This window comes from Rhodamnia argentea, chromosome 10 (assembly GCF_020921035.1).
Source record: "Rhodamnia argentea isolate NSW1041297 chromosome 10, ASM2092103v1, whole genome shotgun sequence".
NCBI lineage: Eukaryota > Viridiplantae > Streptophyta > Magnoliopsida > Myrtales > Myrtaceae > Rhodamnia > Rhodamnia argentea.
This window is the reverse complement of record NC_063159.1, coordinates 8639698-8657262: the sequence shown is the minus strand read 5'-3', so window position 1 is coordinate 8657262 and position 17565 is coordinate 8639698. Positions and strand designations below refer to the sequence as shown.

At 39.3% G+C, this 17565-nt stretch overlaps 2 protein-coding genes across 2 annotated transcripts; one reads left to right on the top strand and one right to left on the bottom strand.

Annotated features, from left to right (window-relative positions):
• Positions 1–5766: 5766 nt before the first annotated feature.
• LOC115739261 (probable uridine nucleosidase 2) lies at positions 5767–9817 on the bottom strand. Its single transcript, XM_030672264.2, has 9 exons — positions 9652–9817; positions 9424–9539; positions 9192–9251; positions 8331–8516; positions 8117–8221; positions 7677–7773; positions 7009–7116; positions 6784–6919; positions 5767–6217 (listed from the first exon to the last, which is right to left on the bottom strand). The coding sequence occupies exons 1-9, from the start codon at positions 9695–9697 to the stop codon at positions 6109–6111; spliced, it is 963 nt and encodes a 320-aa protein (XP_030528124.1). The 5' UTR covers positions 9698–9817; the 3' UTR covers positions 5767–6108.
• Positions 9818–11881: 2064 nt separating this feature from the next.
• On the top strand, positions 11882–15827 carry LOC115739073. Its single transcript, XM_048271914.1, has 2 exons — positions 11882–14111; positions 15508–15827. Exon 1 carries the CDS (start codon positions 11934–11936, stop codon positions 14001–14003), a length of 2070 nt encoding a protein of 689 aa, XP_048127871.1. The 5' UTR covers positions 11882–11933; the 3' UTR covers positions 14004–14111; positions 15508–15827.
• Positions 15828–17565: the final 1738 nt, after the last annotated feature.

Below are 17565 nucleotides of genomic sequence, written 5' to 3'. Positions count from 1 at the left end.
ATATATACATTCCCCATTATACCTCCTACACATTTTGCTGGAAATCGACATCGTATTATAGCGGAGCGATCAAATTCCAACTAAGCAAAAGCATGATATTTAGCTGCATATCGGACACGTGGAACAAATAGAATATTGGAGGCTTCGTCATAGTGAGCCTCTCGCTTCAGGTGTTTCTCGTTCTATTTGCACCTATTAGAAAAAAAAAATACTGCGAACGGCCACATTGTTTGCCTCTTGTTTTTGGTTTATTTGATAGCTGATTGAGTAGCTGCATTCACCATCGGGCTCATTTCTCACAATCGGGCTCATCGAGGCAATTTGTGCGCCCATGCAGGTAAAGTAGACTGATCATTTAGGCATTTTGAGGCTCATTTCTCTTGTTACATCTTGGCGGTCCAAATACCATCAATGCCTTCTCTTTAGAGGATAGTTCGCTTTGGCAACGGTACCTACTCAATTTCATCTTCCAAATCAACGCTGCCATCTATGTCTTTGTGCAGATATTTCCGAACGACAAGTTGCTAATGATCCCAACGATGCTGGTGTTTTCTTTCTGGGGTTATAAAAAGTGCAGAGAGGACATTGGCACTTAATCTCTCAAGTCTCCCGAGGCTTAGGGAATGGGTGTTCCCACTTAATCTCGCAAGTTCGTTGAAGAACTTAATGTTCCAAGGGATGGATATGCTGATGATGAAGAAGCAAAGCTTCTCGAGAGCATTGTGGTGAAGCATGCTCACTACTTCTTTCGAAACTTTAAGGTCTTCCTCGGAGATCCCGACTTCACACGTGAAAAACTCAAAACGAGCCGTGAGCAATGGATGCGCTTAGAGTGATATCAGTCGAACTTCGGTTCATGTGCGAAGTGCTCCGCACAAAAGCTTTGGCAACACATACGAAGTGGGGTCTACGTTTTCCGCTTCATAGCCTTCACTGAAATTTGGGATGGCTTTGGTCATGTTCAATCGCTCGAAGAAGCATTGGCTCCCCGAACTCGATCTGAAAACTACTAATTCCTTTGATAGCTCTGTTCATGCTCGTTTTCTCTTATGGGACTGTTGCTGGAATCAAGTGGCTCGGGAAAGAGAAGGGAAAAATGTCAAAAAAAGTCATAAACATATTACATTAATACTAATTTAGTCATAAACCTTTTTTTTGTGCCAATTCATTTCTAAACCTTTTGTATTGGTTTCAATTCAGTCCTAAACATTTTGTATTAGTGCCAATTTAATCCTAAATCTTTCGTATTTATACTAATTGAGTCAATTCGGTCAATTTTGATCGAAAATCGCCTGAGTCGACATCAATTGTCCTACATGGCACGGCTAACGGTACCATGGATTTTTTTTTAAAATATTTTTCATATTTTAAATATTTTTAAAAAATATTTTAAAAAAAACCAAAAAATGCTTAAAAATTAATTTAAAATATTATAATAATATGAAAAAATGTCTAAATCAGCGCTAGCCATGTCACATAGGATAATCGATGTTTACGTCAGCGATTTTCGGCCAAAATTAATCGAATTAACTCAATTGGCATAAGTACAAAATATTTAGGACTAAATTGGTACAAATGCAAAATGTTTAGGATCGAATTGGCACCAATAAAAAGTTTAAGACTTAATTGGTACAAATACAATAAGTTTAGGACTTTTTTGACACTTCTCTCGGAAAAGATTGTTTAATCTAGACTCGTTTCTCTACTGATTGGTATACGCCAGGGATAATCTAAGGAAGCCCCGATTCGCCACATGTGAAGCAGAGTCTAATGCCAATGTTACTTATGCATTTCGAAGGTGGTCAGAATCTATATGTGCTTGCAACTTTTTTATCAGAGAGGTTGGATGTGAGTCTGAGAAAGATGTACAAGCGCAACTGATGCCGGGGCATTATGGCATTTTTCTAATATATGCAGTTTTCCACTCCGTATGGCTAAGAAGATCATATATTGTTTTCATCAATCCACAAGTTGCGGGGCAGGTTACCGTTCATATGAGGCAGCATCAACGATTGAGAATACGAAGAACGTGTCCAAGAATCCCTTTTTTAAGAAGGTGAGACGTAAATTCACGAACGTGGATGATCCGACAGAGGCGAGGAAGATATCTGAGGCTTAAGTTGATCTATTTCTCGAGAGTCTGCTGGGTGAAAATACTTCCTACAATTTCTTAGAGCATGTCGTCGAGATTAATTACAACACTAGCATCACAATATGGCATATCGTTACCGAAATTTGCCACAACATAGAGAAGCTCGCAACCGAAAACAATCAAAGGGAATTCAGCAAGATCCTCTTTAAGGAGAAAGTGTCAAAAAAATCTTTAACCTATTGTTATACTGCCAATTTAGCCATAAACTTTTTTTTTATGCCAATTTAGTCCTAAACCTTTTTTTTATGCCAATTCAGTTTTAAATTCTTTGCATTTGTGCCAATTTAGTCATAAACCTTTTATTAGTGCCATTTTAGTCCTAAACGTTTTACATTAGTACCAAATTAGTCCTAAATTTTTTGCATTTATGCCAATTGAGTCAATTCGGCCAATTTTGATCGGAAATCTCTAGCGTAGATGTCGATTGTTCTACGTGGTACGATTGGCTCTGACTTGGATATTTTTTAAATATTTTTTTGATAGTTTAAATAACGTTTTAAATTTTTTAAGAAAAAAAAAGTTGATTAAGAAATTATTAAAAATATTAGAATAATATTAAAAAAAATCCAAGTCAATGCTAGTAGTGCCACGTAAGATAATCGACATTTACGTTAGTAATTTCCGGCCAAAATTAGCCGAATTAACTCAATTGGTATAAATGCAAAAGATTTAGGACTGAATTAGCATAAATGCAAAATGTTTAGGAATGAATTAGCACCAATAAGAGGTTTAATACTTAATTAACACAAATACAAAAAGTTTATGACTGAATTGGCATAAAAAAAAAAGGTTTATGACTGAATTGGTACCGATGTAATAGGTATAGGACTTTTTTGACACTTCTCCCTCCTCTCCGACAACTACTTGTTCTATCTTTTACTTAATCAGCCTAACGTGCTGTCCGCCGTGGCCGGCATTGCCCAAGTTAGATCAGGGAGGATGTTATTGTCCGTTTTGAGTCTACACAACCTAGATGCCAAGGACGGGGAGGGGCTGTGCAAGAGATTGTATGCGATTCCTTCCGAAATGTTCAACTTGAGATCCCCTGCTAAGCGAGGGGATCAAATTGGCCAGAGAGATGGAAAGGTTCGGGGAAAGGAAGCGGAAGATGATGAGCGGAGTGTGGGTTTATTAATTATGTCGAATGGTTATTAGGGCTCTAAAAAGTTGTGTCCGAATTTACAGTTATTCGGACATGAATATGTGTGTTCGAATTAACCGTTTTTTGACATGAAGAGTTGTGTCCGAATTTATAGTTTTTCGAAATGGAGAGTTGTGTTCTCTTCGATAGTATAAATATAGTACGTTCTCATCGTTTTATTCACTTCAACTTCCACTTTCATTTTCTTTTGAGATAAATATCAGAATTGCTATATGATACTCTTATTCCTAGACTTTGTTGTATCCGGAAGGGTTTTTGCCAGTAACCATTAGTGACATTGTGTTGGGCAACTAACTCGTTAAAAAAAAGTGAATTCATATCTCAAAGTCTGATTCTATTTGTTTCCATTTGTTCATTGTATTTCCAAATATCTAGTACTACACGCGATCATATGTCCATGATTTCATGTTTACATGTAGTCCCTGCTCCAATCATTAATTAGACGACCAGATGATTTATCATTCTTGAGATTGCACGTTAGACCTTCTTTTATTAGCGACTTACGAAAATTATTCTCTTACGGCCCCCCCGAAAGTTTTATCAATTCACCATGGTAAAGCCGAGACGACCGAAAAGGATAAACTCATCACAAAAATTGTGTAATTAAAGTCCAAATTGAGTGAAGTATTGAATGAGTAAATTCCACTTAACACAAATAAATTTCACTTCAAGTTTAAATGTTATGACAAAAACAGTCATTACATATGTAAAGAATGTATCTGAGTATTGTCTGTAATTTGACATATAGCTTATTTGATCAAGAGAATAATGAATTAACGGACTTTATTCGCTTTCTTAATGGAGAAAATTCACCAATATTAAATTAAAATGGAAAAGAAGACGATATAGAAATGTATTGTTACTAATGTGTTAATCAAAATTTGAAGTCTCGCTTATTTAATTTAGTGTATAAGTTGTACCTTAAAATTAAATTCACAACAACTTATCTATAATTTTAGTCAAAATCGTAAAAAATTGCATCTTTCTGGAAAATAAAAACTTACGATGGTTACTTATAATTTAAACATGTCACCTTCAAATAATGGAAGCAAAAAAGGTAATCTAGACTTTCTACCCAATTTGGTAGAGGATATTACTATGTGAAATATTGGTGAGTTATAAGTCATCTTCTTTTCCATTTTAATTTAATATTGGTGAATTATAAGTCATAGGATTATATTAAATTTTTCCAATTAACGAAATTTTCCAATTTCAAGTGTGGAATTATATCCCAATGTCAAGTGGATGAATAAAAATCTTGAGCTTGAGAAAGTCATTTTCTTATCAATTGGAGGACCAAATGCCCAAAAAAGTGTTTAAATGTTTTTTGCATGAGGTTGAACACCCAAAATACAGGGAAAAAATATCCAAAAAATCCTAGGACTATTGTACTTTTAGCAATTCAGTCATAAGCCTTACAACTTTGCCAATTCAATAGTCATAAACATTTTCATGTTTTGCCAATTAAGTCCATTTGATCAATTTTGACCGGAAATTGCCTATGTGGACGATTGTCTTCCTTCGTGGCACGACCAACGCCAACATGAATTTTTTTAATAATATTTTAATACTTTCTTTTTTATTTTCTATTCATTTTTTTTCTTCGTTTTTCTTTTCTTTCTCTTTTCCGTTTTCATTGTTTTCTTACTATAGTCGTCGAGGGTCATCAGGCCCTTGTCCAGCTAGGCAAGGCCATTGGGTGGCTGCCTAGATTAGGGCGAGGCTGGACTCGCTCAGCCTCTCATGGCCAGGGGAGAGGCCGAGCGAGTCCAGCCTCGCCCTAATCTAGGCAGCCACCCAATGGCCTTGCCTAGCTCAGCCCATCATGGCCAGGGGAGAGGCTGAGTGAGGGCATCCCGGCCCCCGACCACGAAGTAATAAAATAGTGAAGAAGGAAAAGAGAAAGGAAAAAGTAAAAAATACATAAAATATTTTTAAAATATGAAAAATTGTCCTATACGTCGATTGTGTCACATAGGACAACATAATTTCATGTCAGCAATTTTCTGCTAAAACTAGCCGGATGGGCTTAATTGACAAAATGTGAAAATATTTAGAACTCAATTGACAAAATTAAAAAGTTTAGGACTGAATTGGCAAATGTGCAATAAATTTAAGACTTTTTGGACAATTTTCCCTCTAAAAACACCCTTACACATCCCCATATACATTCAATCTAAACACCCTTTAGGCATATTTTTTATTGACTGATTTTCTTAAAATAAGAACAGAGAAAGTTATAAAAAAAAAACCACATGTTTCAAGTTGCCGGCTTTCCAAGCCATCCCCAATCTCCAAATCAATCTCTCCGCGTATTAACCGCTGAAATTTAATATGCTAATGTATTTTCATCTCAAATGAATTACATATATACTGCCTGCCGTGACATGTACAACTTAGTAAAGAGGCCGAGTGGTGAAGTGTAGAAAAAAGGGTCCAATCATCCAAATTAGAGTCTTTCCTCCTCCTTTTCACACAAGATAAGGGGAAGGTTTTATTCCAAGCAACTTCTCAAATTATGACAGATGACTCAGACTCAGAGATGGGACATTACACTGTTCAAATTATGCAAGAAGCACGCAGTTGCTTCAACATGATACAAGAAAACCAAATCAGATGTTCCGAGTTGTGGGGACGAGCACAGACCTAAGGAATTTCCGAATCCGGCAACCAGCACTTTGATTCCGCCGGTCTGAGCCAGTCAATTGACACTATGACCTTCGAACAAAGCCTTCATTGGTCTACAGTAAGCTTTACCTGATTCGTTCGATCAATCACCTGGCGCCATCTCAAGTCATGACTCCATGAGTCGCTCCAGGACTAATTTCACAACAGAGGGAGCGTCAACAGTCACCGCCACCTTCACTGTCGGTTTGTCGGACCATTCTGTGTGTTCACCAAACCTATTTGACGAAGTTGGTATAGCTGAGTGGTTAGAGCAAGCATACTCAAGAGAAGGAACTTCTACAAGCATAACCGATGAGGACGATCCTACCACGTACTGTTTAGTTTAGAAACACTACCTCACCTTGATACTTCTATTCTTTGTTATTCAGCTACAATAGAAGAGGAAAAAAGAAATATTCTGCCCCTCTGAAGGGTACTTGTGACGCAATTAGTTAAAAATAAGGTCAACAAGAAGCAGCATCAGGTTGTGACCGGAACCAGAACACTACCAAATTTGACAATTGGTGATGCTATCTCAGTTTGTTGTATCTTCTCAAAATCGAAACTTTGAGGAAATAGCTCTTTGAGTTTTCCTGACTTTAAGCAGATTTTCAATCCAGAAATGTGCCCTTCACAATATATTAGATCCAGGACTTTTTACCAGGTTCAACTAATATCAAGCAGCCTGGCTTCATGACATGATGCCCGCCATCAGCAGTCGGCACTCATAAAAAATTATGCTGAATTAGTAGAAAACTGATCTGCAAGGGCCCGCATAATCGAGTTGCGTGATTCTACCTACCTTTTCTGTCTGTTGTATAGTATAGTGAGCCCTCTCGTGATCCCGGTTGTTTGCACTCTAACCACACCTTCAGTGAAAGTTACCAGTGAAGGGTCAATAGCTGCAAGCATTGCTGTCGGATCATGGAGGTAAACTCCTGCATCAAGATGACATATAAGTTTTAAAAACAACTGATGACAAGATAATAAAAACCATGTACTCATCAAGATGTTTCAGCAAGCATACCTTTGGTGAAGTATGCTTCGCAATGATAGGAAAAGTACACTTCCAAGATTCTGGAAAGGTACTGAGCAAGTCTTCCATTTGATTGAACCAACTTATCTCTATCTGCATCTGTAGTGTCTCAAAACAGTTCAGATAAAAAAACCCGGCAACCAAATCTTATTAATTTTATTTAAATAAGTAAATATGTAATTGACAGTGTAAGGATTATTACACAATCTATAAATGAGTTAAGTTTATGGTTGTTGACTGGCCTGACTTTTGGTGTCAATACTGTCTAGGCAGAAAATACTTCAAACGGTAAGAAGCTGAATATTTGTAGTTTGTTGCCCTTAATCAAGGAAAATGTTGATTCATAATTTATAGCGCATTCTTTGGCCGAAAAACAGAAAAGTCCATAGATTAAGCAACAAAAGTAGACTTGCAAAACTATGCTGGAAAACAGTTCTGACCCTCAAAAGTAAAATTTACCCTTCATTAAATCATCAGAAGAAAAACTAACAGCATAGGTTTCTCCAAAAGTAGGCAGGTAGGTAGCTTGACTTATAACTAGAATGACTAAACAATCACTAGTCACACTAGTATTATCTATACATGTCTATGCTAAATCTCTCTTTAAAACCATCAAAACATGAGCACTATTGGCAAATTCTAACAGTAGCTGACTTTACCTGTCAAAACAACTTGATGGGTTACATTTATTCCTACAGCCAGAATATCAGCCCCACTGGTAAAAACAATGTCTGCAGCATCTGGGTCGCCAAAAATCTGGTCAGCCAGTCAAAGATGTACAAGAATGAGAAGAAGAGTTAAAGCTCTGGACCTGAGCCATCCAAATAACTTCAGGTTTGAATGCTAAGTCTCTCCACCCCCAAAACAAGAAAATAGATATTTAGAAGTTATTTTAGATAGAACCAGGTATGTCCAACCCAACATACACCGCCAATATGATGGACCAATTAGCAAAGAAAATTAGGCCACGCAGACTTCCCAGCCATGGTTAATTAGAGAAAAAAAGCCTTTAAGCAAACTTCTGGAAGCTGCTCAGATTTTACATTGCAAATATTATATATTCATCTCTTGCGAGAAAAAGAAGTAATTTACAACTTACATTGGCTTCAGCTGCTGGATTCACATTGCCATTCACCGAAAAAGCTCCGCCAAGAAGCACGATCTGCCCAATCTTTCTGGAAAAGGTTGGATCTTGGTGAAGAGCCTGGATTACACATCCATTTGACAACATGTGAATAAGCCACTACGAAACAAGTATGGTACATTTTTTACTAACAAGTGAAACAAGCAAGACAAAAGATCAAGAAGCTGACCAGTGCAATATTTGTGAGCGGGCCCAATGCAACCACAGTAACTTCCCCGGGATAAAGGTTTGCTTGCTCAATGAGAAAAGTGGCTGCTGACTGTTCTATTGGTTTTCCTTTTGGTGGAGGGAAGTTTTGATTGCCAAGTCCATCATTGCCATGCACAAAATCCGCAATTCGAAGCTTTGTACCTTTCTTTTGGAGAAACAATGATGAAATCAAACAACTGATGATGTTTCTTTAGAATAAACAATTGGATTTTAAGTCGTTTCGAAAAGTGCACAAGAATCAGCTCACAGTCGGAATGCCATCACAATTATCAAACTTAAGTATGAGATCTGCAAACTTACGGTCCAAGAACATCACAAATGAGTTCCCCGTAATTATTATGAAGAACCAAGAGGTAGCACTGCAGGGTTTTCTTGCTTTATAAAATAAACTAGCTATGGTCACAAAAAGAGATTCCTTGCTTGAGTGAGCAATGACAGATGAGAGCTTCCCCCACGAAGAAATAGAACGAGAGGACCTGCAAGCCTCTTCTATCATGGGAAACCCATTACATATGTTGCGCGCATGCGCGCGCGCACACAGTATCTGAAAATGAAGACAAAATCAAGGGTTCATCACATGTGCTAGTGTGTCGACACCACTCCTGCCACTACCTGGTTATATCTACAGATGGGGATCCTATCAATTACTCGACCATGTTCATCCCTTCAGGTCAACTGCGAATGCATCTCAACCACTCGCCACTTTGTCAGGGTGACAAGTCACAATTTCAAGAGTCTAAATTGAGTCTAAGTGATCAATAGTATGCCCTGACTCCTATATCGGAAATTCACGAAAGCGTGCAATTAGGAAAGTACATACGGTAATTGTCACATGGGACCCTTCAGCCACAGGAATGTCGGTCCGTCCTGCAACCTCCAGCTGCACAAAAAAAAAAAAAAAGGTGGGGTAAGGCCATAACGTTTGACAAGCAGAAAATTCATATGACATCGAGATCAATTCTTCAACCAACACCAGAAAAACTCGATGTGAGCATATGAAATCCCGAAAACACTCCCGCAATAAACTGTCAGACACTAGCTAGTAAACATACCAAGTGCAAGGCATTTCTGGTGGCCAGAGTCGTGTAGACGTTCCCGTATATGGTGGTTAAGCCAATCACCTCCACCTCCGGCGACCGCAGCGCGACGAAAATCGCCATGGCATCGTCTGTATGCATCAAACCGAGTCATGAAGTTGAGAATCGAGACACACCCACGATGCAAAATCCGGTGATTCGATGAAAAAATCGAAGCTTTTCGGGGGATTAAATGTCACATACCGATGCCGGGGTCGGTGTCGATGATGATCTTCTTCTTCGTGGCCATGTCTTTCGCTGACACCCCCAAGACTAGTAACAGTGTACGCCTTGCCCAGATTGAGAGAGCAATTATTATCAGACAGAGATTCGCAGTAGGACGATCTTCTATGGCCGAATCGAAAAGATGTCTGCGGGGAGGGAGGGTCCCACGATGGGCTGGACTTCTTACCCGATCCACGTGCAAAGCGGGCAACCATTTTTAATTTCTTAGCCAATCTAAGAAATACGGACCAATCGAATCAAAAATCGCCCGAACCTGATCGAATCAACAGATTTGATTCGATTCGGACAGTTCGGTTTCCGATTTCAAGGAGAACCAAATTGATGGACTGCCAACCCGAACCGACAAATTTTCAATTTTTCTAAGAAAAAGATAATAAACATGTTATCTTGCGGCAAGATACTCCTTTGGGTTAGATTGTGGCTCCGACGGAGGAAAGCTCCATATACATAAACCTCGGTCGTTCTCTTTCACTTCTGAAGTGGATAAAATAGGGTAATGTCCAGGTGTTTTAGTGAGAAACCTGACATCATTATGTAGAGGCAGTTCTTGGGACAAGATGAAGAGCAGGATCCACGTCTGTCTCAAGTAGTGAAAATATTCTAGGGCTTACTCCCAATTTTTCCCCTCCCTTTATTCCGGAAGAAACGGGATGTTTAGTTTCTGGAAATGAATTTCTCCTCGAATGGGCTACCTCGTTTGGCTCCAATCTCATGATTGAATTATAGCTTTGCCTTCCAAACAATTGGTATGCTTTCTTTTTTACTTTCATTTTATCGATCCAGTCCCCGATTCTGAAAATTGCGACTCAGGACCACCCCGGACCGTGCTCGCCCCTACTCTGAAACAAACATAATTTAGGATCACGGTTTTCGTGAAATCATTTAAGAAGATGAAGATGGACGGGCACATATGTGGAGGAGAAAAACTAGAGAAGAGAGGATGCAAGAAGTTAACAAGATAATGGAAAATTTCAAATAAGAGCTTGAAGTGCCCTCATTTTCTCAAATAAGAGCTTGGAGTGGATGTTATTTCAAATAAGGGCATGAAGTGCCTTCGTTATTTCAAAGAAGAGCCCGATCAAAGGTATTTTCATCATTTATATTTTCTTTTTTTCTCTCCTTTTATTTTCTATCATTTTTCCTCTTTCTTTTTTTTTTCTTTCCTTTTCACCGATGGTCGGTCTTAGGTGATGGCTAGCCATCGGGGTAAAGGAAGGAGAAAAGCAAAAAAAAAAAAGAAGGAAAAAAATTAGAAAATATAAATGATAAAAATACCCTTAGCCAGGTCCTTCTTTATAATAATGAGTGCACTCCAAGCCCTCATTTGAAATAAGATCAACTCGAGGTCCTTATGTAAGAAAATGAAGGCACTTCATACTTTTATTTGAACTTTTTCCTAAGGTAATGTACGTAATTTTGTACGTAACATAAAATGGTAAAAATAACTACATTATCCTTATGATTTGAATATGAGTAACATTGTAGAAATGACTTATGAAAAGTCCGTAGATTATATTCTTGAATAGCAATCGTATCAGGTGAATATAGAGATGAAAAGATAACAGGACCAATGTATGTCCGTCGTCCACCTTGCGCTAAAATCCACCAGTTGAAGTGAGTGGCTCTCTCGGAGTTTCCTCATAGGTTCCTAAAACATTCTTGGTGGGAAAAAAAATAATAATAAAGAATCTCATTGAATTGAATTGCTCCATTAAATAAACTTCCTGAACACTGGTCTGAGCTCAAACCGGTGGTACTTGCATGTCCTATGGTTTTTCCTACTAAGGGGTGGCCATAATTGTAGTGTCATTAATTTGATTTTTTATGTGATTTTGATCCCCGACATATGCTTGCTAGCAATTAATAATCAATTATTCAGGATTGGATCGGATGGGACGGGACCGGACCCACCTGATACAAATGTTGATTTGAGCTGTTCTCATATGAGTCCGGGTGCACCCAATACTTGCTAGGTATGGGCACGTGGCAATGTCCCATTGGATCCTGACCATGCCTCCTTCCTTTTTTTTTTTTGGGTCGAAGAATCATGCTTCTTTCACCCGTTAACCGTTTGTTACTTTCCTAAGTTTCCTTCGTCCTCGTGCTGCATTTTCGTAATTTCAGAAGGGTGCCGGGGGGTAAAAATGTCCCCAACAGTGTCTTCCCCCTGCCCCACATTTTCAAATCAAAGCACTCTCAGAACTCACTGAGATCTCGCTCTCTCTCTACAGTCTCCGACCATGAAACGGCCGTCGTACTCGTCGTCGTCCAACAGCCAGCGAAAATGCGCTCCAGCTCCGCCGCCTGCCACGGCGGTCCCGGGGAGGACGAAGAACCAGACCGGTCGGAGCCCTCTGCGGTACCTCAACGGCGTCGTCTGCCACAGCGGAAGCAGCAACGCCTCCTCCTCCTCTTGCTCTTCTTCTTCCACCACCTCCATCGAAGCTCCGAGGGGTTGTCTCAGGTTCTTTCTCTCTCACTCCACTTCCACTAAGAATGGTCCCAATAGAACTTGCGCCTCGACTAGGACGCCCAAATCGGCCCCTGCAAAGCCGTCGAAATTCGATCTCCAGCGGAATCGCGCTGCGAAGATGGCCAACTCGGAGGTATCTAGAGTAGTCAAACAGAAGAAGCTCAAGAGGAGCCCTCCTTGTCTTTACCAGTGGCAATCTGCTAAAATATCCGCTTCTAGGACTGGCAAGAAATGCAGTACTTCTTCTGAAGCTGATGGCAATGTAGCTGGTGAGTTTCCATCCGGTTCCGAGGCAGTGAAGCAGGAAGGGATTGAGCTTGATTCAGCTGGAAATGGTCATGCTACTGCTACTCCAATTAGCAAGAGATCTGGTGGAGTAGAGACAGGATGTGCAAGTGATAAAAATGCAGAGGAGAACCATAGTAGTGGCAAAATCAAGACTCCTCCTATCCAGGCTTCCGTGTCTCCAGAGATACAATGCGGGTCAGGTTTGATGAAATATTCTGGAACAATCACGTCAACAGGAGCAACCGCCGACACACATCCTTGTTTTGGTGCTGGCTATGTTGTTTCAGGAGTCGCCGACAGAAGAAAATGCAGGCCTAGGGGGATTCTTAGCGTCAGAGAGAATGAGTTGGAGTCTAGCATTAGTTGTAGTTACGGCAAAGATGATGATGAAGATTTTAGTGGAGTTGCTGACAAACCTAGGATCTCGCCGGTACCTTTACCTTGCGAAGCTTCTGTGCATTGGTTGTTGTCTCCATGTAATGAGGAGGACGAGGAGCAGAAAGATTATTCAGATAATGAATCATGCCCATTTGAGAGGTTCGAAGAGGAAGGGTCTGTTCTCTGTTCTCTTACTTCACCTTCGTCTGGTCCTGTGTTTTCTTCAGATGCTGGTAATAAGAGTAATATGACTGGTACGACGACAGGTACGGAGAGTGATAGTAGGGAAAGGAATCTTGAGGCAACTTCTTTAAGAGGACTCCTTGAATTTGATGGATTCTTCCAACCTTCGCAGTGTAATGGTGATGTTTGCTCTCCAACAGAGATGACCCCTATTTGGAAGGATTTTTCTTCAAAGGAAGAAAGGAAATTGAGTTACAACGTTGATCGACCGGATGACGCATTAACTGTAGACTCATTGGGCAGTGGAAATGTTATTCAAACCCCAAACTCAGAATCAAGTCCGGACGGATATTTCCGCCTGTTGTGGGCTAATGCTTCACATGGGAGGAAGGATCAAACAGATTCTGAGATAGATCTACTGACTCAACCTTTTAGTAATGCCACTTTATCTCCAGACTACTCTAGGTCTACATGGGATCCAACAAACCTAAATTTCCGGTTGGATTGTCGGGCGATGCCATCCAACTCCATTGATTTGGCACAAGTTCAAAATGTTCTTGATAGCAAAGTATATTTGGCTTCCCATTCCAGCGTAGACAATTTATCACAATCCAATTCGAGGATATCTTGGAGAGATGGACTAGTTACTAGGATCTTTGAGATGGATGAGTATGATTTTTGCAAATGCATGTCCGATGATGAGGATGCCTCTGGCAGCCATATTGATCTAGAGTTGCATAGAAGTCCCGCACATGGTGTAAATATTCAGAATTCCGCTTCTGAAAATGTTAACGATAACAATACCTTGGGCTCAGATCAGTTTGTGGATGAGAAGAAAGAAACTGGTGAGAAAGTCGAAGGCATGCATTCCCCTCAAAAACGATCTGAATTAGCTGAGTCCATAAGCTTTGATGGAGGTGGCCTTCTTGCTTCAACTTCAAGTGATTTAGACTGGAATCTATGCTACAAGAACGGCTTATTCAAGTAGAAGCATCAGGTTCATTCATCTAGTCTCGACCAAGGTCAAGGACTTGAAATCTAACATAAGGGAGGTTTCCTTCCATGCAACCTAACGATTACCACTTGAAGAGCACTGGTGAATTCCTTTCTTTCTTCATTCCAATATGCATTTGCTTTCTAGAAATGACAGATGCTTGACAGGTTCATCTCTGTAACTGCTGAAATGTAGTTCAAAATTTGTCGGCATTCGAGACGGCAAAAAACATGCATTTGGCAGATTAGTGTGTTAGAATTCTTTTAGGCAAAATAATTAGATATTTATCTTGTTCTTGGTAGCCTCATGCAATTATGGTATTGTAATTGGCTGAAGTCCCTAACAGGAGATCTGGTAGCCAATAATTATTTCTTGCTACTGAGGCTCGTCCTTGCAAATGGTCAATGGCACTGTAAATCCAATGCATTGGAGATTTTATTTTTCTTGTGCAATCTACAACATCTGCACGGTTTCTAATTGTGCTTTTGGCCATGGAACACCTGGTGTCCTAGGATTATTTCACTTCTTTCTTTGTTCTATGAATTCATTACTTATTATAGAAATTGGTGCTTTTTGGATTTTGGATGAACGATAAAGCATTGAGTTATATTAGTGAAATGATAGTGAATAAGGAATAGCCAAATTGAGATACTATTGATCGATCTTACTCATAGTTTCGGACCTCTTTTGGGATTCAGACAAATGAGGGTGAAGGTTACAACTGACACTTAATTGAACGGTTGCTTATATTGAAGTTTCAATAGCAGTCTGACAAAAATATGTGGAAAATACTTCTGCGTGATCGCATATTGTCCTTCCATCCAAAGGTAGCGAAGAATGGGAACAATTAAGGAAACAATAACTCAAAGAACTTAATGGTGATTTGCTTGAACACAATCCTGAACCATATGATACTAAACCCTATTTTCCTTCTTTTCCCTTCATATCTGGGTCCATTGCATGATCCAAGGAATATCTAAGTCCTTACGAAAATTTATTTGGGGCGCCTAAGCCTATGCAAGAAAGATATTAACCTAAATGGTAGAAACAGATTATCCGGAGCTCTGTGAAAACCAATACGTATAACTAACAGCAAGTTGAAGATGTGATTGATAGATGAAGACAACAGGAGCATGAACTGACGTGCTGAATTGAGGCCTGTTCAGGCTAAAATGTTCATCAAACTGCTTCAGAGTATATATCTTCTGGGGTTTTGTTATAGATTGCCTCATGGTGCTTGTTAAGCAGCTAAATAAAGAAAGTTTGCACTTTTACTATGCAGTGAACTACTGGTGTTATGTGTAATTAGGGGTTTGAAATCGAAACATTTCTTATTAAGTACTTAAAAACTGCGCTGGGGGCACTGGTTAACAGCCACCATTTTTCTGAGCTCATGTTCTCATTCTCCTGCCACCCTCCATCTTTTGATGCACAGGCTAGCACAGAGAATGTATGACAACTGCAACGTAACTACAAAATATTTTTACTGATTCTGTAGATAATCCAATATTGTTGCTATGTGACTCAACTCCTTACCACCATCATGCATAATGAGATGCTGCCTGATGTTAGCAAAATGATATTTCTTCCAGAATCTCTCTTGGTGAAGGTGACTGGATTTAGCCCTATGGAATTTGGTATCTGAACTCGTCTCCTCTTTTTAACTTGTTATGTTTGCAAACCGATTGTGCTGGTAGATGTGTTTCCTTCTCTATTACACGGATTCAACTATTTAAGTTGGTAGTGAAATTATGCAGTACCTGATAGATAGAAGTTTTTTAAGATGCTGAGTTTGAAAACTTGAATAGGTTAATGTTGTAATTGGTGTCATATATGTCGTGCTGCCTAAGGGATAAGCTCGCATCCATTGTCAGTACTTGAACTTTTCATGTCTGGAGAAGTTTAACTTGCGTTGTTTATGCATTGTCCTTAATTAGGGATGCTAGTTGTACTTGCCTCATGGTGGAAAGCTAATTAAGAAGATAGGCTGCTTGGTACAACTGTTCACGCCAGATTGTCTTTTGATTCACTGAACTGTACTTGTGTTTGAAATATGGGTTAAGTATCAGATGATAATTTCTCGAACGTTCTTTCAGATATGATAACCTAATTTGCTAGCTTTATATTGAACCGGTAATGGTTTAATCGACTTCATCAATGATACTGTGGACTTAACTTATGGAGTTTCTGTAACATGAAAGATTTGCTACGTCGAATCTTGAAGGTCCTTCCCAGTAACCATGATATGGGACTCCTTTTATGGAGAAATTAGGCGTTCCTACGATGAGAGAAGATTCAATACAGTATCGCATCTCATGGCAGAACTGTTTTAAGATGTGGTTGGATTGCAACAGATACGCAGCTAAGCATCTCTTTTTACTGTGAAAACTTTTAACACATGGGCATGGTACGCAGTTTACTCGTTATTCATGTCCGAAATCTCATGATTTTGAGCATTAAACACGTTTATATGCAGTAACACAAGAGTGTTGCTGATTGGTTCCTTACTAAAAAAAATGATGATTAGCTGTTTTGTGTGGCATCTTGCAATCTGTTTTGTGATCAGCTTGTATCCATGCATCGAAATAGTGTCATGATGGATTACTTTGCTGTTTTCTAGCTAGAATCCGTGTACTATGTCCAAGTTAACATGATACTATCACGATTGGTACCACAAAATTGTCAACTCATACGGTGTTGATTTTCCAGAATATCTAGGACAGGACAGAAAAAGATCATGGAGGAAGAAACTTCAAAATGATCGCTTTTGAGGTTGCAAAGTTAACGAAGGCGAGTTAAACCAGTCGGTCAGGTTCGTGAGAAAAGGGGAAAGGCAGTTAGCATCGGGTTGTCCTTTGGCAAAAGTTACCAAAAGGCATATACTCTTCATCCAATCATTTACTCTGTCTTGCTCAGTGATACAAAACTTCAGAGACCATCGTACGTTCCAACCTGGCCAGAGAAAGATTACCAAAGCATATTGAAAAGTTCCACGAGTCAGAAAACTTAATAATAATGAAACTTGTTAGGTATAATACAACCGATAGGATTATATAAACAAGAGATGGTCCTCTTAACCATCTAATTAAATAAGAAGAATGAAGTAATCAAGAAGCAAAGCAGATATTCGAAAAGGACTCTCGTCGTTGAGGCACTGTGCTAGTCGCGGAACGCTTCAAAGGCCATGGAAACTTACTTGTCACTCGTGGGATCTCTGAAGAAACGTGACATCGGAATATGATAATTTAGAAATTTCATTGTGCTTGAGTGATTCGTCATGCGATTAAAGAATTGATGCGATGTCAACACTTTTTCTTAGTGTGTCATCTCATCAATCCCGGCTTCACACGGTTCTCTTGTTTATGCTTATCCCCGATTTCGTTTTTGAGTCCTAAAATGCAAGAAAAAGAAGGTTGCCTGGTGTAATTACTAAATTAATTCTAGAAAGGGAGAGAGAGGAAAAACAAATTGGAGGGGGGCAAGAAAGCAATCCCCGGAGGCTGCTTCATCTTCTAAACTTTGAAATTTCAAAGAGCGACTGGCCCAATATAATAAT